The following is a 27,983-nucleotide window of genomic DNA, read 5'->3' as shown; positions in this document are numbered from 1 at the left end:
TAAGCAATGTAATAAGTCATTTTAAGATCAAAAGGGAAGAACTATGTTCTAAAATTTGGCAAACTGATTTTTATGAAGAGAGTTTTCTTCTCTATGTAGCAACAACATCCTTTCTTTACCCAAGACAGTTTATATGCAAACACGTAATCAAGATTAAAATCACAGGTCTATATGGTAGAATTCAGCATTTAACCTTAATTACAATACTTTACACATTCATTTCATAGACATCCTCCTTTACACAATGAATACAACAATGTAAATAATATTTAGTATTCTGTTGCTTTTGAAATATAGCAGTAAGAAAAGAAGAAAAATAAATGGTACAAAAGTAAATGCACATGCTCTTATGCAATGTTCAGAAGCTATTTATCAAAAGAGGAAGTTAGACACTCTTGAGTTTTGTAGGGTTTATGAGATTTCCAGGGTAAATTATTCACAAAAGACATATTCATTCTGCCGGATATGTCACCATGTTCAGTATTATTGGCTTTTTTTTTTAATAAACTAAAGAGCCATTAAGATTTTTCTTCAAAGGATTTTCTGATTTTCTAAATTCCTTATTTCACATGAAGTTAATGCATGTATAAATATAAGGTGAAGAGGGACTTCATTCTTTTGGATATATTTTATTTCTTAAGCTATAGGTTGATGTTTTCATTATATTTTTAATATTTTTATGTATGTCTGAAATTTTTTAACTTAAAATTAAATTAAAATTAAATAATACTTGAAGCTATATGAAAATAATTACTTATTTTAGTTCTAGATGAATAGTTTACCTCTTAGGTTCTGTTTAAGTGGGTAAAACAATAAATTTTCTTGATTTCAAACACAAAGTTACAATCAATAATCAGATATATATCTCAATTGACATTTATTTGAACTATAATTATTAAGCAAATGTTTACATAGCATACCATTTTCCTGTTGATGTTGCCATAAAATTATATTAAAGATTTTAAAAAATAATGGTTATGAATTCAAGTGATAATGATTATGATGACAATGACAGCTAGCAATGTTTATTAAGCGCTTATTGCATGTCAGGTATTACACTAAACATAACTGATATCATTCAATATCCTTAAAAAACCTCATAAGGCTGCTATTTTTACTTTTATAAATGAAGAAACAAAAGATTAAATAACTTACTCAGGTTCTCAAAGCTCATAAATGAATGCCAAGGTCTAAACACAAGTCAAATTTCAATATGCTATTTTGATATGTATATGATTTAATATTCAGTCTATGAAGCATATTTTCTTTTTTGAGGTAAATATTTCTTTTTAAAACCCTACAGTTTTAAAAAAGTTTTTACAAATATCTTGATCTTTAGTTGCCATTCTTAATTATGTCTTAAAAGTGTTGGTTAGAAATTAACTGATACTAATTTGTGGTTGTTAAATATCCTGTGTTTATACTGGAAACCAGTTTTTTCCCTGCAAGTGATAGTTTTGGAATATCTATCAAAAGAATCACAGCTAAAATTATTTCCAAAAAGCAAAAATCCAACAGTAGGCTTCCACTGAATACATTATGAAGATAAAAATAAAGAAAATAATGAATTAAAAAATTTCAAACTATGAAATTTTAAATCAGTAAGCATTACTTAAAGGATAACTTCTCAAATATGTTTGACAACAGTTACAGAATTTGATGCAAAAGTACCATTTGATATTGTAAAAGATATATTAATAGTTTTATCAAATCTATACTAAAAATAAATATAAAAATCCACACTGTACAAAAACAATTAAACAAAATGTATGGAACACGTATATACCTATTTATGTATAAGGGTCTTTTCTATGTACAAAGTCCCTACACTCAGGAAACGTACAATATTATAGGAGGACAAAAAGTACAGAAACAACCAATTCCAAGGCAGAATATGGTTATCTGGCACACGGTAAGTACTCAATAAATATGTCTTGAAGGAAGGGGGAGGGAGGGGGGGAGGGAACGGGAACCAAAAAAGCATAGAGAGATACAATTCTTACCACAGACTTCAAATTCTCCAAAAAAAGAGCCCTACTTAAACTCTAGCCTTTTGAATCGCTACTGTCACCTTTATTCTCATACTATGCCAGCTCCCTAGGCAATCTCATCCATACACATTGCATTAATTACCAATCATGTACAGATGAATCCCAAACACATACCTCTTCCCAGTCCTCCCCCAGATCTCCAATGGAAATAATCCAAGGCATCAAAAATTAATTCATTAAAAGCTAATGTGTGAAGTAGCCAATTTGTCAAATTACCGAAGACTGAATTTTTTGAACTTTTATACATTTTTCTTTCACCTCACAGTTACCTTTTTTGTTGTTGAGAATGCTTAAGATCTGTTCTCTTAGCAAGTTTCAATTATACAATGCTGTACAATATTATCAACTACAGTCACCATGCTATCCATTAGACCTTGAGGATTTATTTTAAGTTTGGTTTTGCCATAACGCTATCTCTGAAGAAGAGATGGCTATAATTGTTCTAACCTAACTTAAGGCATTCATTTGACAGTGTCAAGCAGATTATCAAACAACTAATTATTTGGTACGTTGATTTTCAGTGAGTTGAAATCAATGATCCTGAGCTAAATCCTACTGCCTCCTTGATATCTCCTCTTTTACAAATCTGAGGCATTTAACTACATCATGTCCAAAACTGAAGTTGTGATTTTTCCCTTTAACGCCAGTCCCTACTGCCATCCATCCAGTTAAGCCAACCAGAAATCCTTAGTACTCACTACCCCATCATTACCACTGCCACCACTGTTAGAAGCTTCTGATGCTTGGACAAGAGCCTCCTCTCTGATCTGCTCATGGCCACTCTGGACCTCTGTAATCTGTCTCCACCCTGAGATCTTTCAAAACACAATATAATCATGGCAGGCATCTGCTGAAAACAAGACAACAGGCCCAAAATGGAGTTGCCTATGCTAAGCCCCATGTCACCCAACTGAGACTTAATTACAGTGTCAGTTCTCTCCCACATGGAATCTTAAACCAGTCATCAGGAATCACCTGATCATCAGCAGCAGTTAGGTCATCTGTCTGACAGACCCCTACCATCTCCTGAAGGCAAGTGACCTCACAATAACCAACCTGCTTTTTTTTTTTGCCTAATATAACTTACTTGTTCCTGCTTCCTTCTGCCTATAAAAGGCCTTTCATTTTGTACAGCTCCTCAGAGCTCCTTTCTATCTGCTAGATTGGATGCTGCTCAATTCATGAATCATTGAATAAAGCCAATAAGATCTTTAAAATTTACTTAGTTGAATTTGGTTTTTTAATACACCAAATTCTCCTGCAGCTTAAACCACTACCACAGTTTTCCATTACTTTTAGGATAAAAACAAAAATGTTTAATATCAGCTTACAGACTCTGAATGATTTGGCCCTACCCATATTCCACATACCATATTCCTCCTTGCTCTTTGCACTTACAGCCACCCAGATCTTTTTTCCACTCCTCAAATGTATCATACTCCTTCTTGTCATGGCACCTCAGCACACTCTGTTTCTTCTGCTGAAATTCTCCACTCCTGATTTCCCATTTACCTAGCTAGCTCTTATGATTTCATATTTCATGGTGATATTTATTTCCCCAAGGAAGATTTCTCTGAGCTACCTGACTAGGTCACTTCTCGAAAATACACTCTCATAGAATCAAGAAACTTTCTTTCATGGCACTGAGTTATAATTTGTTGTTTATATGTAAATTTTGTTGATCAGTGTTGGCTTCCTCCACCAGACTGCAAGCACCATGAGGGTGGAGAACATTTACCTTTCGTTCCCCGCACACTGTATCTCCAGTGCCTAGTGCAGTGCCTGGCGTTTGATAGTTGTCCTTGACTACATGTCATTTAATATGCTGTGAGATGAAATGGAAGGGTGCATAAAAGCACTTCTGCTGCCTTCCAAAGTACTATGGTTGTCTGGAGAAAAAGTACTCTGTAATTATTTATTTGAGTTGTGAACCGAACTAGTTCCTTTTTTTCATGGAACCCAATTTTTACTTGAAAGAATAACTGACAGACAAATTATGGTTATTGAGACCTGGGTATTTGGCAGACATTTTTGTACAAATGAACAAAGTTGCTTCTTGCTTAAAGAAAACTGACAGTATTTGTTGTTAATGAAAACATTTGAGATTTCAAGTAAAAATCAGAATATTGGAAAACTTGTATACACCACGAATTTGACAGCTTTCCAATAAGTAAAAAGTTTTCTGATGAGATTATGACAATATTAGTGAATGTGATTTTTAAAAAATATTATATAATGAGATACGCCAACATTTGGAAGATCTGCATAATTTAATAAACCAACATTTTCCAGTTGATGTTGCAAGATTATATAAGGGAAAAAGATCCGTTCAAAGTGCAATGTAGGCCAATGTATTTTAATAAAACAGATAACAAAAAAGTTTCAAAGTTCACATTGCAACTAAACTTTAAGAAACTACCATTAGCCAAGTATTGATACAGTACCAAAGAAGAATATCTACAATTATGTAAAAGGCTACTGAAATACTCTTCCCTTTTCCTACTTCTATATTTGTGAGGCAGATTTTGTTCAGATATTTCCTGAAAAACAATACATTGCAACAAATTGAACACAAAAGCAGATATGAGACTCCAGATGGCTTCTATTAAGTCAGCCATTAAAGTAACTTCGCAAGAAGGTACATAATGCCCCAAAATTTGAGAACCACTGCTCTAACACATGGAAAGGTGAAAAACAATTAACTTATATTTACACTGCAGGAGCCATGACATATTCAGAAGAGATATGGGAAGAATTTTTGTCCAGGTCGAACTGGAGCCAGCCCTCTGAGTTATTCTGTTTAGACTGGCTATAAGAACTGACTTGGCAGAGTAAGAACCTATTATAAAGAGTAAGGTAGTGTTTAGTTGGATGTACTGAGAAAGAGGAAACAATAGAAATTTCTGAAAACAGAAAAGATACCAGTAGGAGTTGATAAGAAATATTAGTCTGGTAACATTGTAGAGCATAGTATCTTTTGAAACACCACATTGCTTGCTTAGTTGTTCTGAAAACTTATACTGCTCCACATTTTTACAAACTAGAGACAAGAGAAAAATCTTATGAAATTATTGAGATAACTGAAGGAATATACTTACATTTGGGCTCGTCTGTTGTAACAGCCAAAATGAAATCATATGGAGTCATGAATAACTGTCCTTCACATTCTACAGAAGCAAACAAACGAAATCGCCTTTCCCGAGACGTTGCATAGAGGTCTAGGTCTTCAATGTCTGTTCTGCCAGCAGCAACCTAAAGTAAAGAAAGCAAGTAAGTCTGGACTGTGTGAAGTAACACCTCCTTTTAGAAGATAAATGTTTTCAATTATGTTGATAGTGAATTAACAGAATAAATGAAAAAGTGTGAAAATACTGTCTTCTGGAGGACTTAATCATATTATAAATAATTACCCACATGAATAAAATGAACTAATGTTCAAAAGATCCTACAATGAATATCATTAAGGTTCTGAAGACTTTACACTGGCACTTTGAAGGACCTGTGATTTATTTCTTCAGTTTCAGTCTCAGAGAACATTAAATTTCTGGCCTAGTCGTTTCTTCAGAAGGAACACCAACACTTGCTGAATGCCTACTATGTACTCTCTATATAGGCTTATTTATTTAATCTGAACTCTTTTCATTGTAGTCTATTAATTTTCTAAAAGAAGAAAGGGAAAGCGTGATAGGCTGTTCATGGTGACCACTAAGGAAACCACTTAGTGGTAGAGCTTAGATTTGAACTGAAGTTGCTAAGTCTAGATCACTACAGTAGAGTTACCACCAATGTCCACTCTGAATTCTACCTAAGGTTAAGAGGAACAGAATCAAGAGTGTGTGTATATGGGGGGAAGGGGATCTCCTTTTGCCTTACTTAAAGATCTTTCCTTGTAGATAAATAATTTCTCACTATTATTTATTTTCTCTCTGAACTATAACAAATTTTTTAATAAAATGTTTTTTTCCTGATTCCAAAAGCGATGCAAAGTTACTATATATAATTTAGAAGATAGAATTTAAATTTTTATAGACATAACTGTTTTTGTTTACTTTTTTGGCAAAAAATGGGGGTTATACTATGCTGTTCAGTAATCTGATCCTTTTTACTTATTAACACATTTTTGACCAGAGACATATTATGGCTACAAAATCCTCCAGTCAATAATGTGTTAATATATCATGTGTCATTTTTCCATGTCACTAAATAGTCTAGTAGACCATTTTTATTAACTATATAATATTTAATAGTAAATGTTTGTAGCCTAACACAATTAATGAATTCTAACTGGTTGACTATTTAGGTAATTCATAGTACTTTACTATTTTTTTTTTTTTTTTTTTTTTGCGGTACGCGGGCCTCTCACTGTTATGGCCTCTCCCATTGCGGAGCACAGGCTCTGGACGCGCAGGCTCAGCGGCCATGGCTCACGGGCCCAGCCACTCTGCGGCATGTGGGATCTTCCCAGACCGGGGCACGAACCCATGTCCCCTGCATCAGCAGGCGGACTCTCAACCACTGCACCACCAGGGAAGCCCCATAGTACTTTACTATTATAAAACAATGTTATAACGACCAGCCTTGAAAATATTTAAATATATCTACAAATAGTTCCTTGGGGTAAACTCCTAGGAGTAAACTTGATTGGTCAAACAAAATCATTTCATACATATTATCAAACTGCCTCCAGGGAGTTTATAGCAATCTACATGACTAGCAACAATATAAAAATTATATTTTCACCCATTTCATAAAAAATTATTTTATATCAGAAAAAAATTCTTATTTAGGATAACAAGCTTAATCTCTATATTGTCTCTTCTATGTCTACTAAGTCACTATGCAAATTACATACAAACTGTCAAAATTATTTAAACATCTAATATTTTGAGAAGTTGTATCAAACAAACCATAAGAACTTTCAGTAAGGAAACTACATTTTGTATTTCTAAGTTACACCTTACTAAATGAAAAGCCAGGCAAATGAGTAATCTTTTTCCACTGTTCTGAAGACTAAGACTTTTCAAAACATTACAGAAGTAGTCAAATAAAAAATTAAAAAGAAAAAATTTAATGCCATTTTTTAGTGGCATGTATAAATAGGGAGAATCTACAATCTCAGCCTTTAAGGAATATACAGTCTATATGGAGGGACAAAATACTATTTGGAGAGACAAAAGGTACAAACATGGAAAAGAGAATAAGTCAAGTTAGAGTAAATAGAAGAAAAGCACAATAGATTCAGGTTAATATGAAGCTTCAGGAAGAAGAAAATATGAATTTTAATGTCAGGAAGAGATATGAGCATTCTAGGTTTACATGGCATATTTGAAGTCTTCCTGGAACAGAACATTTGCATTCATGTAAAAGGGTAGGTTAATTGATAACAATTTCTGAAGGCAAGACTAAAGCACCAGGATTTAATCTGACAGAAAGCAAATGGCTTTAGGAGATTCTTAAGTGGAACAATGACGCAAAGAAAATGGTGCTTTAGAAAGATAAAGCAACCTGGTACCAGACATAAGCTAGCTCAGCAGTATATTAATAGCAATACTCAGGTAATCCATTTGTACTGGGAAGTTATTTTGGCTCTACCATGGGTAAGGAGACACTCAATCACTCAGTGTCAATAATAAGCGATAATCTCCCCGAATACTCCTCCCTGAATATTCCTCAGGGATCAATCTACCGTCTTAAGTCCCCTTCTGCATATATATCCCAGCAGTTTCTTCTTCCTCTTTGGGCAGGGAAACCAATACTGTCTGTGACCACAGTTTACTCTCCTGCTTTCTTCTTGCTAAGCCATTTCCTTGGACCTAGGTGGCCCCAATCAACCATGACTCATCTCCACTGAATTTCCTGGAGGACCACTGAGTGGGGAGCACTCACTGTTTCTGCACCACAATCTGAAGTCATGCTTCAATCTAACATCCGGAACCACGATTTTTGCCTATTTCCTATGACCTAATATGGACTTGATCTGTGACTTCTGCCCTTACCTGGTGCTGCCATTACTGCTCATGAGGTGCCTGTGTTTTCTCATCAAACTTTCTTTCCTTAAGCCCAGTCCTAGCACGCCAAAGCTGCCTGACCGCTGCAGCTGGGAATCTGATCCACCTGTGAGCTGATGCCAACAACTCCTCTTTCTCCTTAATGTCTACTAACAATCAATTAATGAAGCCTGTTGTTCTCCCTCTAATTTCTCACATCCACCCACTATTACCACCTTTGTTTAAGCACTCACTACTTCCCTAAAATTTTACAGTAATGGACTATGGTTTTTGCCTCTAATCCATCCTATATTAAGAGAAAGAAAGAAAAAAAAAGGCAGAACTGTGGAACAATTTGTATTCTTTAAACACCCAAGGAACGGTATCAGAAGAAATCTGAGTTCAAGGTTGTCATTAAAACTCCACTGTATGTATGAGTTCTACCTCTTGTTGCCTTAGCAAAAGTACCCATCATTTTTGATAATGGCACTAGGTGCCTACTGGTCTATTTATCACCTTAAAAGAAGGTGTGGGGAGGAGTTTGGGAATGGTTTGTGCCCCAGACAAAAAAATATATATCCTAAAAGGGAAGAATATGATTTACATATAAAAGTGATAACCAAAGCCTTGGTGCTTAAATGGGCTTCCCGCTACTGCAGTTGTGTTGCTTCCTCCATTGCCTCTGATCAATTTAGTGTAATAAATCACATAGTGTAATAATACAACCGGGCACTGCTCAAATGAACAATGGACTTGCAGAAAGTAAAAAACAATTTTCTCATGAGATCACAGTAAACCGGCCTGATCGTAGAACAGTCTAGTTATCATCAGCTGGGAGGGCTGAGCTCATCTGGCTGAAGGATGGGATGGGATAGCGAGCAGAACAGGAAATCAACACTTGGGTTGTTTTTTTTTTTTAATTAATTAATTTTAATTTTTGTCTGCATTGGGTCTTCGTTGCTGAGCTCAGGCTTTCTCTAGTTGAGGTGAGCACACAGGCTTAGTTGCTCCGCAGCATGTGGGATCCTCCTGGACCAGGAATTGAACCTGTGTTCCCTGCATTAGTAGGTGGACTCCCAATCACTGTGCCACCATGGAAGTCCCTGGGTTGGTTTTTACACTTTCTGTTCTCTTACACTGACTGATTTGCCTGTTCATACTCAAATGCCATACTGCTTTAATTGCTATAGCTTTTGATTATGTTTCTGACATCATGTAAAGCAAGACTCCATCTTACTGTCAATCTTTTAAAAATATTTGTACTGATTGATATGCAATTTTTTCTTCTAAGTGAACTGTGAAATTAAGATCTCAAATTCTGTTTTAAAAACCCACTGAGGGACTTCCCTGCAGTCCAGTGGTTAAGACTCCACAATTCCAATGCAGGGAGCATGGTCAGGGAACTAAGATTCCACATGCCATGCAGCGTGGCTCCCCCAAAAAAAACAACAAAAAAAACCCCACTGATATTTTGTTTGGGAGGACATTGAATTTTGGTGTAATTTAGGATGACTTGATTTTTCCCAACTAGGAACATGGATGTCTATTTATTCAGGTCTTCAACTACATCTTTCAGTAAAGTTTTACAGTTTTTAAAAATTTTTGGTAGATTTACTCATACATTTCATAGTTTCTCTGTAATTGTGAATGGAACCTTTTATTGCTATTACATTTTCAATTGGTTATTTCTGATGAATTGGAAAGCTACTGACTAGTTTGCTTTGTATCCAACTAACCTTACTAAATTCCTTCATTAATCTTAATAACTTTTTTCTTGGATTTTCTAGGTATATAATCATAAGTTCTTTCAAAATAGTAACAGTTGTAACTTTTACTTTTTAATATTTAAACCTCATCTTCATTGTCTTAATTACTAAATGTTTAAGTTTCTAAAAATGATGTTTCTAAAAATGATGTTTAAGTTTCTAAAAATGATGTTTCTAAAAATGATGGAACAAGACAAGCATTCTTGTCTTGTTCCATAGTTTGCAGAGAATGCTTTTAATGAACTGCCATTAAATGCAATGTTTACTATTGGTTTTTATAATTATCTTCCACCTTAAATCAGGAATGGGTGTTTACCTTGTCTCCTTTCATCACTGAAAATAAATGAGTTTAGAATTAGACTGGTCTTTAGAGATCATTTGGTCCTCTTGTTTTTTTACCTTTCTACCAGAATAAAAACATAAATGTGGTCCCCTACCAAAAATTAAAATGTGTTGGGCAAGTAGAAGCATAAACAGAAATCCCCAAACAAAAACTCAAAAGGAATTGGACAAAACTCTATACTATTTACATTATCTTTTAACTATTTTTGGTTTCCAAGATGAATATTTAATATCAACTACTGAGCTAATGTGAATTCAGCAGACACTTTGTGTGTGCCTACTACATACAAATGAATTAATTATAAAATAATTAGTCAATTGGAAGATAACTTTATCTAAAACTATTTTATTATGTCTAACTACTTTTAAACCTTTCAGGTGTCTACATGCCTCTTTCTCTGCAGTTTATGAACAGACTATTTTCTTAATGAATGCTCTAATGGCACAGATGAAGAATTGTTATTTTTGTTTTTTTTTTACTGTGGTAGAGTTCTAACCAAGTTAAACTTTACAGTGTTTCGGACGTTGACAAGGAGCAGCAGTCCATGAAGGTCAGCTGAGGACACCTGACCTGACCTACTAGAATCTCTGAGAAAACGGACAGCTTTAGGCCAGTAGACCACCAAAGGTCAGAAGGAACTCAGACCTTTAAAAGATTCAGCTTTGCTTTTGAACTTTCCAAAGTTTAAAAAATCTAAACCTTCTGAAGTTATTTTAACATCACTACTATGAACACTCAGAAACAAGAACCAATAAATGTAGAAAATGATACTCAAACTGGTTTTCTAATCCTCTTGGCAATGACAACGATCTTGTATCATGTTAATGTTCTGAGCCTTTCAAAAAACAAATACAACCATTTCCCTCGAGCATACTGGCCTCAATCTATGGGTATAATCCTTATATTACAAGGAGCAGGTTAATTACACCTGTATTCACTGGCCGATCTACTTTAATACCTTTTTTGCTCATCTAACTCCAGTATATCTTGGGAATTCCCTTAGAACTCCGCCCTTCCACTGCAGGGGGCCTGGGGGCCCGGGTTCAATCCCTGGTCAGGGAACTAAGATCCCGCATGCTGTGCAGCAAGGCATGCATGCATGCATGCATAAATAAATAAATAAATAAATATAATCTCCAGTATATCTTTTAAAAGTTAACTTCTAAAACCTAAAATTAACCTAAACATCTTTTATAATATGTACTGTTTCAGTAAATTATACTTTTTACATCATAAATTGCCAGTACAGTTAAAAGTCATCAATAAGTATAATGTACCTAAGGCGAGTGGGAAAATTAACCAGAAAGCAAAAAACCTGAATTATATCCATTTAGTTGTTAAGACATTAATTGCTAAAATGTAAATCTTTATTATAAATCCAATATTATGTACCTAAAAAATAAGCCTTTCAAAAGTGGTAAAGTATAACCAGACCATTTGTGAACCATGGGAAAGAGACTGACAGGTGTTATACAAGTCATGTTCATTTAAGAAAAATTCTTAAGATCTATAGGTTGACAGTCAAATTAAAAAACAAATATTTGGGAAGCTGAGGAAGTGACAACCTTTAAATCGTTAAGAAATAGTAAAGAGAAAACCTGTAGGCTTATAACAGCTAGAAGAAATAGCCTCTAAGAAGCTGGAGGGCAGTAGAAGTATAGATGGAGCTGAAGACCAGCTAGTTTAGCTTCTAAGAAGTAATCTCTCCAAAGTAAACACAACACAGTTTCCACGTTCCATTTTTTTCCTGAAGATGCCTCTTTAAAATGGCCTACTTTATAAGGTGAAATCCTTTTTCTGCATGTACTCTTGCCTTCTTCATTTTTTGTTTAGTTTTTGTTATTATCAGCAGACCCACTGAGAAACCTCTTAAATGCCGGAAGACTGAAACGTAATTTTTGTCAGGCAATAAGTAGAACATCAAACGATGGAGTTTATTAATTATCAATTTAAAAATTTTGCTCTAATTAAAACTTCTTAAGAGATTGAATTCGGGACTTCCCTGGTGGCGCAGTAGTTAAGAATCCACCTGCCAATGCAGGGGACACGGGTTCGAGCCCTGGTCTGGGAAGATCCCACATGCCACAGAGCAACTAAGCCCGTGGGCCACAAGTACTGAGCCTGCGCTCTAGAGCCCGCGAGCCACAAGTACTGAAGCCCACATGCCACAACTACTGAAGCCCATGTGCCTAGAGCCCATGCTCCACAACAAGAGAAGCCACCGCAATGAGAAGCCCGTGCACTGCAATGAAGAGCAGCCCCCGCTCACCACAACTAGAGAAAGCCCATGCACAGCAACGAAGACCCAACGCAGCCAAAAAAAAAAACAAAAAAGACATTGTTAAAAAAAAGAGATTGAATTCAATTAATATTATTTGTACCTTGAATTCAAGTTTTCCCTGTTTTTTGTAAGAACCAGAGTCTTTATTGTGAGAACTCTACTGAAATAGTGTCCTTGACTCCCTCTTCCTCTCACCATCTGAGGTTGAAGATACTTAAGGACTATTTGTGGTTGCTTCACATCAGTCTCTGGAACCAATCCTGTCTCAAGTTGGAGGTGTCCAAAGATTTTAAGGCCAGAGATTTGGGTGGTGGTGTCTGTCTTGTTCTGGGACCAGGAACTGAGCTCCTGATTTGATTCCTATCATCAGAATCCATCCTTTATTTCCCAGTTCCAGTACCTGATTTCCTACCTGTGCCTGAGACCTTCTCCCGATCCTTTAGTAGCTCCCCTGGAACTACAGCGCGTGCTAAGCTCCCCACTCCAGTGCTTGGTATTAAGCTGCTACTTACTAGGTCTCCCTGATACCTCATTCTAGACTCTCTAGGCTATAGAGATCCACTAGTTATCGACAAATTCAGTGGTTGCCTACTGCTAGAACTTCATGAAACCAACTAAGCTAATCCTAACCAGAGTCTAGTCATAGCCTGTTGATAAAAACAAGAATGAGTCAAACTTCACGCTATGCCTGGAATGAGTTCCGGGAACTGTACTGGTCTCTGAGCAATGGCCAGCTCCAGGAATATTTTAGATCAACTTCCGTTTCCTGCTCAGCTTTTCAGTTTCTCTGGAGGTGAGCCCTGATACCTTTGCAGCTATTGCCAAGGAGATGAATCTTTGCTCCATATCAAATGGTCAGTGTGATTCTTTTAGTCAGACTCTTAGGAAAGCGACCTGCAAGAAAACTTGTGCTGCCACACCCTCTCTACTATATAAGATGCTGCTCCAAATCAATCCTACTTAATCACATCCCTTGTATTAATGTGTCTTAGACTTTGACAATACACCTTCCCTGAGAGTTAACCCTGTACCTTGGATAAATCCTAGCTATTTCCTTTATATATCCTACTATTGTATCGCTTGTACTCTTTCCTCCCCATTCATACTGTGTTGCAATTACCTGTCTACATATGATTAACGTAGTGCCTGGCATAGCTAAGAGGCTTGGTAAATGTTTATTACGTGAATGAATGAATGCTTATGGATGAAAAGATAATTGGGAACCGGATAATAAATAGCCAAAGGGATACTGAGTGTGGGTCAGGTGGCAGTGAAGGACAACCAGAAGAGAGGCTTCTGATTCCAAGCTGGGAATCTAGACTGAGATAATAAAAGAGAACCTAAAGCTTTAGTGAGAAAGGAACCACATTATAACTTATGTGTATCCATCTTTTCAAAGTTGTTCAAACATACCATCTTCATAACTAATGTTGGTAATTGTTTAAGTTATCTATTGTAATAAGAAGCCTTATGGAATTTATTTTTAATTTTGACTGTTTTTTATTTTAATAGAGTAAAAATTCCAGTAAAATGAATCTCTTCTTAAGTGCAGATTCAGGCAAAAGTATTAATAACTTCTGGCTTAAGTCTTGAAACTTGGAGCACTCAATTCTCAGACACTCCTGTCAAGTGACTGCAACATATAAAAACTAGGTAATTCAATTTTTTCTTTTTTTTCATACTTAGATTTTAAAACAGGGTTCCACGTACTCAACTTTTTAAAGTAATTACTGATACTAGGTATATATTACTTCTGTTGCCTTCTTTCAGTTATACATTACCAATTTTCTCCTACAATAAAGAATAATTTTTGCTTCTATGATATCTTTCCAAAAAGGACAGTAAAATTCACAAATTCTAGTTTCTGACTACAGGAATAACAACATCAAAAATGGACAGTATAGGGCTTCCCTGGTGGCACAGTGGTTGAAAGTCCGCCTGCCGACGCAGGGGACACGGGTTCGTGCCCTGGTCCGGGAGGATCCCACATGCCACTGAGTGGCTAGGCCCGTGAGCCATGGCCGCTGAGCCTGCATGTCCAGAGCCTGTGCTCCGCAATGGGAGAGGCCACAACAGTGTGAGGCCCGCGTATCGCAAAAAAAAAAAAAAAAAAAAATCTCCAGAAAGTGGGCATAGAGGGAACATACCTCACATAATAAGGCCTATATATGACAAACCCACAGCTAACATTATACTCAATGGTGAAAAGCTGAAAGCATTTCCTCTAAGATCAGGAACAACACAAGGATGCCCACTCTTGCAACTTTTATTCAACATGGTTTTGGAAGTCCTAGCCACAGCAATCAATGAAGAAAAAGAAATAAAAGGAATCCAGATTAGAAAGGAAGAAGTAAAACTGTCACTGTTTGCAGATGACATGATACTATACATAGAAAATCCTAAAGACACCAGCAGAAAACTACCAGAGCTCATCAATGAATTTGGAAAAGTTGCAGGATACAAAATTAATATACAGAAATCTGTTGCATTTCTATACACTAATAATGAAGTATCAGAAACAGAAATTAAGGAAACAATCCCATTTACCATCACATCAAAAAGAATAAAACACCTAGCAATAAACATACCTAAGGAGGCAAAAGACCTCTACTCTGAAAACTATAAGACTCTGATGAAAGAAACTGAAGACAACACAAACAGATGGAAAGATGTACCATGTTCTTGGACTGGAAGAATCAATATTGTTAAAATGACTATACTACCCAAGGCAATCTACACATTCAATGCAATCCCTATCAAAATACCAATGGCATTTTTCAAAGAATTAGAACAAATAATATTAAAATTTGTATGGAAACACAAAAGAACCTGAACAGCCAAAACAATCTTGAGAAAAAAGAACAGAGCTGGAGAATTCATGCTTCCTGACATCAGACTATACTATAAAGCTACAGTACTCAAAACAGTATGGTACTGGCACAAAAACAGACACACAGATCAATGGAACAGGATGGAGAGCCCAGAAATAAACCCACACACTTATGGTCAGTTAATCTGCAACAAAGGAGGCAAGAATATACAATGGAGAAAAGACAGTCTCTTTAATAATTGGTACTGGGGAAACTGGACAGCTACCATTAAAGAATCAAATTAAAATATTCTCTAACACCATATACAAAAATAAACTCAAAATGGATTAAAGACCTAAATGTAAGAGTGGATACTATAAAACTCCTAGAGGAAAACATAGGCAGAACACTCTGACATAAATTGCAGCAATATTTTTTTGGGTCCCTCTCCTAAAGTAAAGGAAGTAAAAGCAAAAATAAACAAATGGGACCTAATTAAACTTAAAGGCTTTTGCACAGCAAAGGAAACCACTGACAAAATGAAAAGACCACCTACTGAATGGGAGAAAATATTTGCAAATGGTATGACCAAAGGGATCAATATCCAACATATATAAATAGCTCATACAACTCAACATCAAAAGATCAAACAACCCAAATAAAAAATGGGCAGAAGAACTGAACAGACAGTTTTCCAAAGAGGAAATGCAGATGGTCACAGGCACATGAAAAAATGCTCAACATTGCTAAGCATCAGGGAAATGCAAATCAAAACCACAATGAGATATCACCTCACACCTGTCACAATGGCTATCATCAAAAAGAAAACATATAATAAATGTTGGCAAGAATGTAGAAAAAAGGGAATCCTCATACACTGTTGGTAGGAATGTAAATTGGTGCAGCCATGGTGGAAAAGAGTATGAAAGTTTCTTAAAAAAACAAAAAATAGAATTACCATATGACCCAGCAATTCCACTCTCGGGTATATACAAAAAAACCCAAAAAAACCCCAAAACCAAAAATATTAATTTGAAAGGATACATGCACCCCAATGCTCATAGCAGCATTATTTACAATTGCCAAGATATGGAAGCAACCTAAGTGTCCATCGACAGAGGAATGGATAACGAAGATGTGGTATACACACACACACACACACACACAATGGAATACTAGTCAACCATAAAAAAGTATGAAGTTTTGCCATTTGCAGCAACATGGATGGACTTGGAGGGCATTATACTAAGTGAAATAAGTCAGACAAAGATAAATACTGTAAGATATCACTTACATGTGGAATCCAAAAAATACAACAAACTGGTGAATATAACAAAAAAGAAGCAGTCTCACAGATGTAGACAACAAACTAGTGGTTACCAGTAGGGAGAGGGAGGGGAGGGGCAACATAGAGGTCGGGGAGTGGGAGGTACAAACTATTGGGTGTAAGACAGGCTATGAGGATGTATTATACAGCACGGGGAATAGAGCCAGTATTTTGCAATAACTGTAAATGGAGTGTAACCATTAAAAATTGTATAAAAAAATTTTTTTTTCAAAATTGACTTCATTTTACAGCTTCTAGGAAATTGCATTTTACACTTTTTAGGAAATTATTTTATGGGAATTGCTTAACATTCTTTTCAAGTTTGCTAAAAATGTTTAGGGAATCTTCCTTCTAGTTCTAGAAAATGCAATCTTCTGTTTTACTGAGAAATTGCAAAACATTCTACATTCTAGATCTTTAATCTCAGTTTTGTTACTTACAAAAATGGAACATATACATGTGTATATACATGGAAATAAAATTTTCAAACACACCTGTAAAATAACATTCATAATTTAGTCATAAAAGTAAGTAATGATCATTTTCAGGTAATTGTGGATCCTCTAAGTCATGCTGCCATAAGATAAGCGGCTTAAGAAATGGTGGAAATGATAAAACTTACATTTTTTAATTACCACATCTTCTGCCCCAAAATAAAAAATATTGTCTCAATGCAATTATTTTCTCAGGAATTTCCAAACTCAGACCTTTGCAAGTAGTACTTAGATGTTATTTCTTAAGGTAGTGAAACTAGGGCCTTCAGGCAACAGTCTATATCATTATCCTTCCCATGAATAACAGAAAGCAAAGGTTCACTGCCAAGGCACGGTCTCATGTTACTTCAGGTTAGCAATTCGAAAATTTACTTTGTGGTAAGGTCTGGTTTTCCCAGGGAGGCAAGATTAAATGCCAGATAAAGGATTCACTACTTGACAATTAGAGAAACTGATGCCTACAAGCTGATAATACCCTAAAGAGGTAACTTGAAACAATTTTATCAATTATCTAAACACCATATAATGCATTACCTTTGAGCAGCTGAGAAACAGAGACAGGAGAATAAAGAATGGAAGAAGGAAAAATAAAACCATTTGTATTAAGCAAAATTATTTTGATAATTAGTAGTTTGATCCTTAGTAGTTTATTAAAAAATTTTTTTTATTAAATCAATACTAATTTTTTAAAGTAAAGAATGATTAAAACATGTATTTAATTTCATGTAGGAGGTTGAATATTTGGTATTAGGCCCTACTTGATACTGGCAACTGTACCAACATTTTTATAAAACATTAAAGAGCAAATGACATTTGAATTTAGATCTTTATATTTTCTGGGCAAGAGTCATATGAGATGTGCATGAAATTCTATTCACATCTGTTTTTATTCTAGCTAAAAAGATGTTCATGGAAGTATTACACTTGGCTTTCTCATATGGCTTCAGGCTTATTTAAAAGCTTCTAAGAAGATAAAAGGGGTAACATTTTCTTTGCTTTTTGGGTGGTCAAAAGGTTAAACGTCAAATTCTCAGTGTGGGAAAATCCCAAAGTCCTCTAGGTGAAATGTTTTGATGCTTAGTAAATGTGTCTATGTGGAAATATACACAGCTGAAGACCAGTCTATAAGCACTCCCCTGGCTGCAATCAAATTGGAAAATAAAAAAAGTAACTGACCACTTGTCTCCACTTGTATTGTTATGTTGGCTTACATTATAGGGTTCTTTACAAGTTTACAAAGTACTTTCACATATATCATCTCATTATTTGATAGGATGGTAAGTGAAAGTATCTCTAAGGAGGCAGTACTCACAGTGGTTTAATGTGTATATCTCACCTCTTCTGCCTAGTCAAGGGCTCTGCTCCTGCAGTAACCTCCCTTGCCCTTCCTACCTCACTGCTTTCCCCTCTTCCGCTGAGTCCTTCCCTTCAGCGCATGCACATTTCTCTCGTCCTGGAAAGCTTCCGCTCCCACTTCTCCACTGAGCCACCATCCCCCTCCCCACCACTTCTCTCCAGCTCTTCACAGCAGGGCTACTGAAAAGCTGCCAGCATTTCCTGTCTCTGGTTTCCTCTGCTTCAGCAGGTCTCCCCTCTGCCACTCCACTAACGCTGCTTGTCAAGGTCACTGATGACCTCCGTGTTGCTAAATCCAGAGGTCAATTCTCAGTTTTCATCTTACAAAGTCTGACCCAGTTGATAACTCTCTTTTCCTTGAAATAATTTTTCGTAATGTCCAAGTCCACCCGGTCCTCATTTTCCTCCTATTCCCCTGGGAGTTCCTTCCTGGTACTTCTGTTGGTACTGCCCTAGGGCCAGTCCTAGGGCCAGTCCTTGGACGTCCTCTCTTTTTGAATCTATAATTACTCCCTTTATCATCTCATCTAGCCTTTACATACTATAAATATACTGACAAATCCAAAATTTCTATCTCCAGCCTTCTGCAATAATATAAATTCCATGAAGGCAGGAATTTTTGTTTAAGTGGTACACTTCTGTTTCCCCAGTGCCTAGAAGAGTTTCTGGCTTGTAGTAAGCTCTCAAATATTTGCTAAATAAATTAATGAGTGAATGTGGATGTAAAACTTATTGTAACTGTTAATGATTCCCTTAAAAATTAAAGCATAATACTAAAAAAATCAATAATTATCTGGTACTAACAGTGTAGCTGACCTCAGAAACTGTGGGGTGGGGAAGGCGATACAGTAAAACATGTTCAAGGATGCATCTTTTTTGGAATGGTAAATTTCCTGATACTGATTTATGCCCTCAAGTTTCAGATGTATATATTAAAAAATATATATTTTGTTAAAGTTACATGTAACCACTTGAAGATCAGAAATAGGATGTATAACTTTCAAACCACTAGAGGAAGAGAAATGATAAGGAAAAAAGGACCAATCTAATGTCAGGTGATAAAGGGAAAGAGATAACTCACACACATAATATAGCAAAAATGAATGCATACAAGTCCATAATTACAATAAATATGATTGGGTTAGACTCCATTAAAAATGAGCAAGTCTCATATTGTGTTTTTTAAAAAGCTATGAGTGTTCCTTATAAGAGTCAAACATTACCCAGAATGTTTGAAAATACATGGAATTAAGAACCAAAAGCATAAATGGGACAAAGAAAAATTCACCAAGAAGATATTACACACACAAACAAAATAGCTTAAAATAACAGAATGAAAAAACTGTTAAAAGAATGCAATTTAACTCACAATCATGGCTGAGATATCAACACTTCTCTACTAGAAATGGATAGGTCAAGTGAAAAAACTAAGTAAGAAAAAGTATCTGAGTAGCAAAACAAAAAAGGTGCTTATTAACCTTGATTTTAATAAACAGAGAATATAAAAACTGACCATTTATTTGTCATCACTAAAACATAAATAAGATTAAAATGTTAGGGCCTCCCTGGTGGCGCAGTGGTTGAGAGTCCGCCTGCCGATGCAGGGGATACGGGTTCGTGCCCCGGTCTGGGAGGATCCCATATGCCGCGGAGCGGCTGGGCCCGTGAGCCATGGCTGCTGGGCCTGCGTGTCCGGAGCCTGTGCTCCGCAACGGGAGGGGCCACAACAGTGAGAGGCCCGCATACAGCAAAAAAAAGAAAAAAAAAAAAAAAAAAAAAAAAAGATTAAAATGTTAAAGTTATAATACAGGTATAATGAAATATTCATATAGTAGAGTATTATTCAGGAGTGAACATAAATTAACTAGAAGTCATGTGTCAAAATGGATACATTTCCTTTTTTTTTTATTTAAAAAAATATGGAATGCTTCACGAATTTGCGTGTCATCCTTGTGTAGGGACTATGCTAATCTTCTCTGTATCGTTCCAATTTTAGTATATGTGCTGCCGAAGCGAGCACCAAAATGGATAAATTTCTTAAACATTATCTTAAAAATACAAATTATAAAAAGATAGGTACTGTTTATGTAAAGTTTTTTTAATTTCAAAATAAGTGTATATTATTCAGAGATACATCCATTTGTAATAAAATTATGAAAACTTACATGGGAATGATAAAAATCAAACTTGGAACAGTGGTTACCTCTTTGAGGAAGAGAGGATTATGATGGGGGAAGGTATATATGTTGATAGTTTATTTTTTAAGCTGGTAGTACATACATAGCTATGCATTATAGTATTACTGTCTATTGTCTTTTTAAAAGTTGGGTATGTTCCATTTTAAGAAACAAACTCATTCAAGGCTTATTCCCTGCTGCATATGGAAAAATGCTAAAATTTAATAGCAAAAGACTGACAGAAAAAAGGCCACTTTGGAAAATTTAAGATACACCATTAAGTAAACAATTATTGGATTAAAAAAGAAATAAAAACTGGGATTACAAGCCTTTTGAAAATAAATGACACTTAGGAACTTACAAATAGCCACCTGTATAATTTGGTCAAAGCCATTACTGACACAGGAAAATTCATATCCTTACATGTATTTACTAAAGAACAATTAAGAATTTAAAATAAATGAACTATGTATTCAACTCAAGAAGCGAAAAAAGTGGATAAGATAAATTTGACGGAAACAGGAGGGAACAGACAATAAAGATAAAAGCAGAAATAAATAACAACCCCCCCCAATAAAACAGTAAACACAAAAAAGTGGCATTTGAAAAGACAATAACATAGACAAACCTCTATCAAGTCTGATTTTAAAAAAGAACTGAAAATGAAAGAGGCAACATTAAACATAAATTATGGCATATCCATAGTTTCGAAGAGCATCCAAATATAAGACCAGAATAAAGAGACCTATAATAAATATATTAATATCTCAGATAAATATCAGTTTAAAAGGCAAGAACAGTATGTACAGTATGGTCACATTTGTGTTAAAAAGGAAATGATATATGTGTTTAAGTTTACAGGCCTGTAAAATATATTTTAAAAAGGACTGAGGTGAGAAAAACATTTGTGACCTATAAAGTAGGAACAGGATTTAATATTTTGACATATCCTAGAAATCAGTCAATAAAAAAATAAAAGTTGGCAAAGGATATTATTAATGGGCAATTCCTAGGAAACTATAAACAAACAAAAAATTCTCTACTTCACTAGTAACCATAAAAATGGAACTTATAATAATCATGATAAATCATTTTTCACACTCAAATTGGGAAAACAATTAAACTTAACAATATTAAGTGAAGGGGAACATTGGAAGCCCATTTCTTATTGCTGGTAAAAGTATATCTTAGTGTAACCATTTTGAAGAACAATTTGACAGTGCCTATTAAAATATAATAGCTATGGACCCAGCAATTTAACATTTGCATCTACAAAGAACCCTGGATATTCACTGCAGCACTGCTTCTAACAGTGAAAAAAACAGAAACAATCAAAATTCCCATCAGCAGGACAATGGTTAAATAAATTATGGCACATCAGTGGAGTAGTCTGTGGCCATTAAAACGTTCATTCTTCAAAGAAACATACACACATATATATATACACATATATACACATATATGCATAGACAGAAAAAGTTGTGGAATGGTGTATTATTTTTTTAAAAAGCAAACAGAACATACATTAACTCAATTTTACAAAAGAGTTAGCTTAGTCTAGAGGCTAGAGAGGACTTTGTCAAGACCACACAGACAGCAAATGAGTCTGGGACCAGAACTCAGGTGTTAGGACACCCAACCCAGTGTTCTTCCACGTTACACAACTTGGTACACTGAAATGAAAGTGTGTGGATTTTACAATCCTTCAGGCCTAGGTTCAAATGCCAGCTTCAACACTTCCTAATTAGGGAAACTTGGGAAAAAGAGATTTCTGAACTTTAGCATTTTCACTGTAAAATGGACAAATAAATACTAACTCCATGAACTGTAAACATTAAATGAAAACTAAATGAGCACACTTCCTTCTCCCCTGGTCAATAGAATCAGTTTATGAAGAGTATCCTCTCTATTAATCAGCAGGGTCCAGAAATAGTCGTTGGCACCTCAGCTCCACACACAGAATGTGGCAGCTCAGTACCTCTGTGTCACTATAAGTTGGGAGTTCTCTAAATATGTCCATGGTGACAAAACTATTCCAGTTGCCTGGCCTTTCCTTGTGGCTCTCATCTGCCTCACACACTACTCCCTTTCTCTCAATCTTCCTGGCTTAGCTCCAAACACCTAGATTATACAATAGGTGGTATTCTATTTATTTCTTGAGAGTGATGGCTGACCCGTAATGACAAAACCTCTAGCTATGCACTGAGCCACTGTCTCCTAGGCCTGGTTACATAATCACTCCAAAATAGTTTTTCTAGATTACAACTGAAAGAAACAAACACAACATACCATTAATAGTTTGGACTGTTTTTCCCTAAATGAATCACCGTGAACTTACCTGCTGCTAAAACAAAGTATCATAGACTGGATGGCTTAAGTGACAGAATTTATGTTGTCACTGTTCTGGAAACTAGATGTTCAAGATCAAGGTGCCAGCACGGTCATGGTGCGAGCTGTCTTTCTGGTTTGTAGATTGCCATGTTCTTTCTATGTCCCCACATGGCCTTTCCTCAGTGTGTGGGCACAGAAAGAAAGAGAGGGCAAGCTGTCTGGCGTCTCTTCTTGTAAGGACACTAATCCTATCAGATCAGGATCCCACTCTTATGACCTCATTTAACCTTAATTACTTCCTTGGAGGCCCAATTTCCTAATACAGCCACTCTGGGGGTTAGGGCTCCAGCATATGAGTTTTGGGGAGACACAAAACATTCATTCCAGAACACCAGCCACAGAGCAACCCATCTGCCCTTTTTCTCTACTCACTTATATAGGCCTTAAAAATGTTCTTGTAGGTCATCCCCGTCAAGTTGGCAATTTACTCTCTGGAAGAACTTGAATATTTGGAGATTTAACTATGTCCCCTCTCTTTTGGATCATTTATAAACAACCAAACAAAAAACATTAAATAAGATCAGTGTCAGTCTCCTTGACCTACTTATGCCCCAGTGGGGGGGTTTACTGCTTGCTAGTCCCAACTTGAGATTCCCCACCCGCCAACTAGCCTTGGCCTGCTGCATCCCAGCTTGGGGGCGGGCTGGGGGCAGTGTCTCCTGCAGGCCAGCTCCGGTCCATGGTTCCCTGTCTGCCAGCATTGGTCCAACTGCACCCCAGCAGGAGGCTTCCAGGTTGCCAGTCCCAGCTTCTGGTTCTCTATCCGCCAGCCTCAGCCCAGCAACTTGGAAGAGCTCTAGTGGTGAACACACCTCTTCCAACGAGGCCTGAATCCCAACCTAGGGAGGCCGCTGCCTTCCAACTTTGTTCCTTCCTTGGATACTCTCTCTCAGCCCTAGGGTATTCCTTTTAATTCTGATTCCTTCTTAGTAGCTAATCCCCTGTAAATAGTTAATAATTCTTTATATTAAACCTTAACTGCTTCTGTTTCTGACTGGCCCCTGACTGATACAGGAGAGCCTGAAGATGAGTGTCATGGGGCGTCCCAGTGCTGCCTCGGGAACAAGCAGAAGAGAGGCACGCCAGAGCCAGTGACAGAAGCCTCCTCTGCCTGCAGTGTCCCTGTCACAATCTCCTGGCAAAGAAGAAGTGTTTGCAATTTCCAGCAGCAGCATCACAAGCAGGGCAAGGAAAGGTAGATCTGGAGCTGAGGCAATAATCTGACAAGTGTAACTCTGCTGCTATGCATACACAAAGTCCCTATTTAGCCACAAATTAAAAAAAAAAAAGCTAACACCTACAAGAACTTCCTACGTGCCTGGCCATTTTAAGCCCTCTTAATAATCCTATAATGTAGGTTCTATTACTATCCCTACTTTACAAATGAGGAAAATGAAGCATGTAAAATTATTTGGCTTTGGCAAGGTTCCTCAGTGAAAGAGCGGAGATTCCAATCTAGGTATTCTGATTCTGCAGGCCACATTCTTAACCATAACTCTGCTAACAACTGTTTCTATTGCTAAGATTGCTAAGCTTGAAAAAATGAAGAGAAACTCTATGGAAAGCCAATGTTCTTCAATACTGCTATTAAAAAAGACAGCATACTTAGTAAGTTTTAAATCTCTGAAAAAGACTAGAAACAAATATTTCCAAATGGTAACAATGATTAATTCTGAGTAGTATATATGATTCTCTGTATCTTTTAATTTTGGCAAAAATAACTCTAAAAAGAGAGTACAATAGAAGCACTAACAAAAGGTATAAAATGTTTAAAGTAATGAATCAATTTTTCACTTGTAGAAATTAATATTGAAAAGGATAAACAAGTTTTAAAAATCACGGAATATTACTGAGTTTTGGCACTTTATTCCCATCACACTGGCATTAAATTTTCTGGAACAACTTACATGTCACTTGAACTTAACAGAAATGAAAGCCGAAAAGGCATTATCTGGGACAAAGTTTATAAAACTAATGTCTTAATTTATAAAATAGATTTAAAAACTAAGTTTGGAGAGGATTAAGGGATGTGAACAAAATTAAAGCAACTACTAATAATAACTCAATAAAGTATTAGAAAGAGTAAAGTGATTTTGAGATTAAAAAACTATATAGCTGAAATAGACCTTACAGATTCAAATCAGTCATCCCTACTTATGACATTTCATAGAAGAATGATGTCCCTGCAAGGAGAAATGACTTAGTGATCATTATAGAAACAGACAGTGGCAGAGTCCTAAAACTCAACCCCTGTACACACCATATCTCATTTGAGAAATATTTTTAAAGGCATAATTAATATGTAGTCTTTAAATTAGCTGTAAAGGTTCTTTTTTTTTTTTTTTTTTTTTTTGCGGTACACAGGCCTCTCACTGTTGTGGCCTCTCCCATTGCGGAGCACAGGCTCCGGACGCGCAGGCTCGGCGGCCATGGCTCACGGGCCCAGCCGCTCCGTGGCATGTGGGATCTTCCCGGACCAGGCCATGAACCCGTGTCCCCTGCATCGGCAGGCGGACTCCCAACCACTGCGCCACCAGGGAAGCCCAAGGTTCTTTTTTTTAAATTTATTTTTAACTTATTTTATTTCTGGCTGAGTTGGTTCTTCATTGCTGCATGTGAGCTTTTTCTCTAGTTGCAGCGAGCAGGGGCTACTCTTTGTTGTGGTGTGCAGACTTCTCATTGTGATGGCGATGGCTTCTCTTGTTGCGGAGCACAGGCTCTAGGCACGTGGGTTCAGTAGTTCTGGCTCGTGGGCTCTAGAGCTCAGGCTCAGTAGTTGCAGTGCACGGGCTTAGTTGCTCCGCGACATGTGGGATCTTCCCGGACCAGGGCTCAAACCTGTGTCCCCTGCATTGGCAGGCAGATTCTTAACCACTGCGCCACCAGGGAAGCCCCAGCTGTAAAGTTTTTATACTTGGAAAGTACTGTTTGGAGATTCAGTTTCATCATCTAAGAGAAAGTCTGAAATAGTCCCATCCAGAAAGTTACCCAAGAAAGAAGAGAAAAATGCTCATGTCGAGGAAATAGAGTAACTTCTTCACTGGCCCTAAATACAGAACTGTGCAGTGTTTATTTGCAGGAACCATAGCAGGCTCATAAATGTCCAGCAGATTACAAAGTACACACCTGGAAAATGGCTCTAGATCAGGTCCAAAGAGGCAGTGACTGTTGAGATTAAGGCCAGTGAATTTCCCCTACCAAAAGGGAACTGTAAGGCTTGAGGTAGGAAGCAGATTCACCTTCAGGTTCATCAAGGCAGTTAAGATTTATTTTTGCAGACAGATTACTGAGGACTACACAAGGACAGTATAAAATCTATGCATATAATGTTGTTATGTGTGATATACATACTTTTGATTAAAATTATTGTTTAAACTTGGGAATTATCAGTTCTTATAATGAAAATTGAAAAGCTAAGGGTATGCTGATTGAAGTAGTTGGTGGCAGAGAAATATATTATATTAATGCAGTAATTAATCTTCCTAGGCATGCAGGAAGTCTAAATGTCTACATGAAAGAGAACCACATGGAGGAGTCTTCCGAACAACCAATCACCCACCCAGAATTATTACATAAATATAAGATTTTATCGGGTTGATCCACTGAAATGTGAAGGTTCATTTGTCAATACAAACTAGTCTACTCTAATAACATCATATTTGAATATGATTCTGTATATTAAGTTGATCGTGAGTCTTGGAGACAATGTGAATGCCTTGACAAGAAGTAAGCAGGAAATGAAAGTATGTAATTAGATAACTTCATCTGATATTTCTTTCTGGAGAAGAGTACATTGCAGGGAAAAAATAATGCTCCAGGACTGTGATATATCCAAAAAATTAAGGAGAAGTTATTCAAGGATTTTTCCTGGCCAAGGGTAGAATGTTTCCTTTTTAAATAATCTTCCTTCATCTGTAGAACTTGGTCCTAAACATAATCCCAAGAGTTCAACATACTTGTGGAACTGAATGAATCTGATCTCTTGTCTTTTATCAGTCACTATTTTTGTCACTGGTAATGATGAAGACTCTGTGCTTTTCTCTGCCACCAACTTCACTTTGACACTAATATTTGGCAAATATTTAAATTCTGAATCACTGATACTGATGGAGGCAGATATGCTCTGGTTATATCACATACTACCTTGCCAGTGGCAACTTGTAGGCATTCCTACTCACTTATTAAAGAGGACTTTGAAACATAACTCATGGTTTTCCTCGTCACCCCAAATCACGTCAGAGAGAACTTAGACATTCAAGCAAATGGCCCATCTAGTTAACTTAGCCTCAAAGCTCTCTGACTTCCCAATTTCAAAATTCAAGGACAAAATTCTATAAACACCCTACATCATCACCCAGAACTGCTCCATCTCTGGGACTACTGGGTACTGCTAGAGAAAAAAAATCACAGATCCAATACCCATTTATGATCTCCAAACTCTTTTCTCTAGTCTCACAGCAGGATTCATTTTTCCTATGGAACTAGAAGTGAGGGTGAGATGAAAGCAAATTTAGTTGTGAGGAAGTAATAAATTGAGCAAATTTACTTCTGATAGATCATTTCCTCTGTAAAGAATGGAAGGCACTTGCCTGAGCCTGGGCAAAAGTGGGACGTGCTGCAGGTCGAGATAGACGCACCGTTTCTGAATAGCTGTTGTGGGATGGGAAATGGAGTATCAGGAACATGTAAAAGAACTGTTATCTATGTCTCCTTGTACACCTTTCAGTTTGTCAAGGGTTTACACCTAGATAGAATTTCTGAGTTACAGGCATGTGAATCTTCAACTTAACACATAATGGCAATCTATTTTCCAAAGATCTGTACCCCTACTAGCAGAGCATGAGAATTTTTATTGCTCCACATCAATGTCCACAGTTATTGTCACTATTTTTAATCTTATCAATCTAATTAAGAAACAATGTTTCACTGTAGTTATATTTCCCTATTGTTAGTGATGCTGAGCATCTTTTCATGTGTTTACTGGTCTTTTGAATATCTTT

The 27,983-nt window shown here is 36.4% G+C and overlaps 1 protein-coding gene across 3 annotated transcripts in view; it reads right to left on the bottom strand.

The window, feature by feature from the left end:
- MICU3 (mitochondrial calcium uptake family member 3) overlaps nucleotides 1–27,983 on the bottom strand; it is a 91,960-nt gene that overhangs the window by 52,380 nt on the left and 11,597 nt on the right. For 2 of the 3 annotated variants that reach the window (XM_082608654.1, XM_082608653.1), the window contains exon 2: nucleotides 5,150–5,303. In XM_082608654.1, the coding sequence (XP_082464780.1) occupies nucleotides 5,150–5,303 (154 nt within the window). Of the gene's footprint in view, nucleotides 1–5,149; nucleotides 5,304–27,983 lie in introns of those variants that run through there. The other variant, XM_082608655.1, reaches the window with a different exon arrangement.

The sequence above is a fragment of the Mesoplodon mirus genome (assembly GCF_964341445.2).
Source record: "Mesoplodon mirus genome assembly, chromosome: 20".
NCBI lineage: Eukaryota > Metazoa > Chordata > Mammalia > Artiodactyla > Ziphiidae > Mesoplodon > Mesoplodon mirus.
Note: the sequence above shows the minus strand (reverse complement) of the source record. Positions and strands in the feature narration are given on the sequence as shown.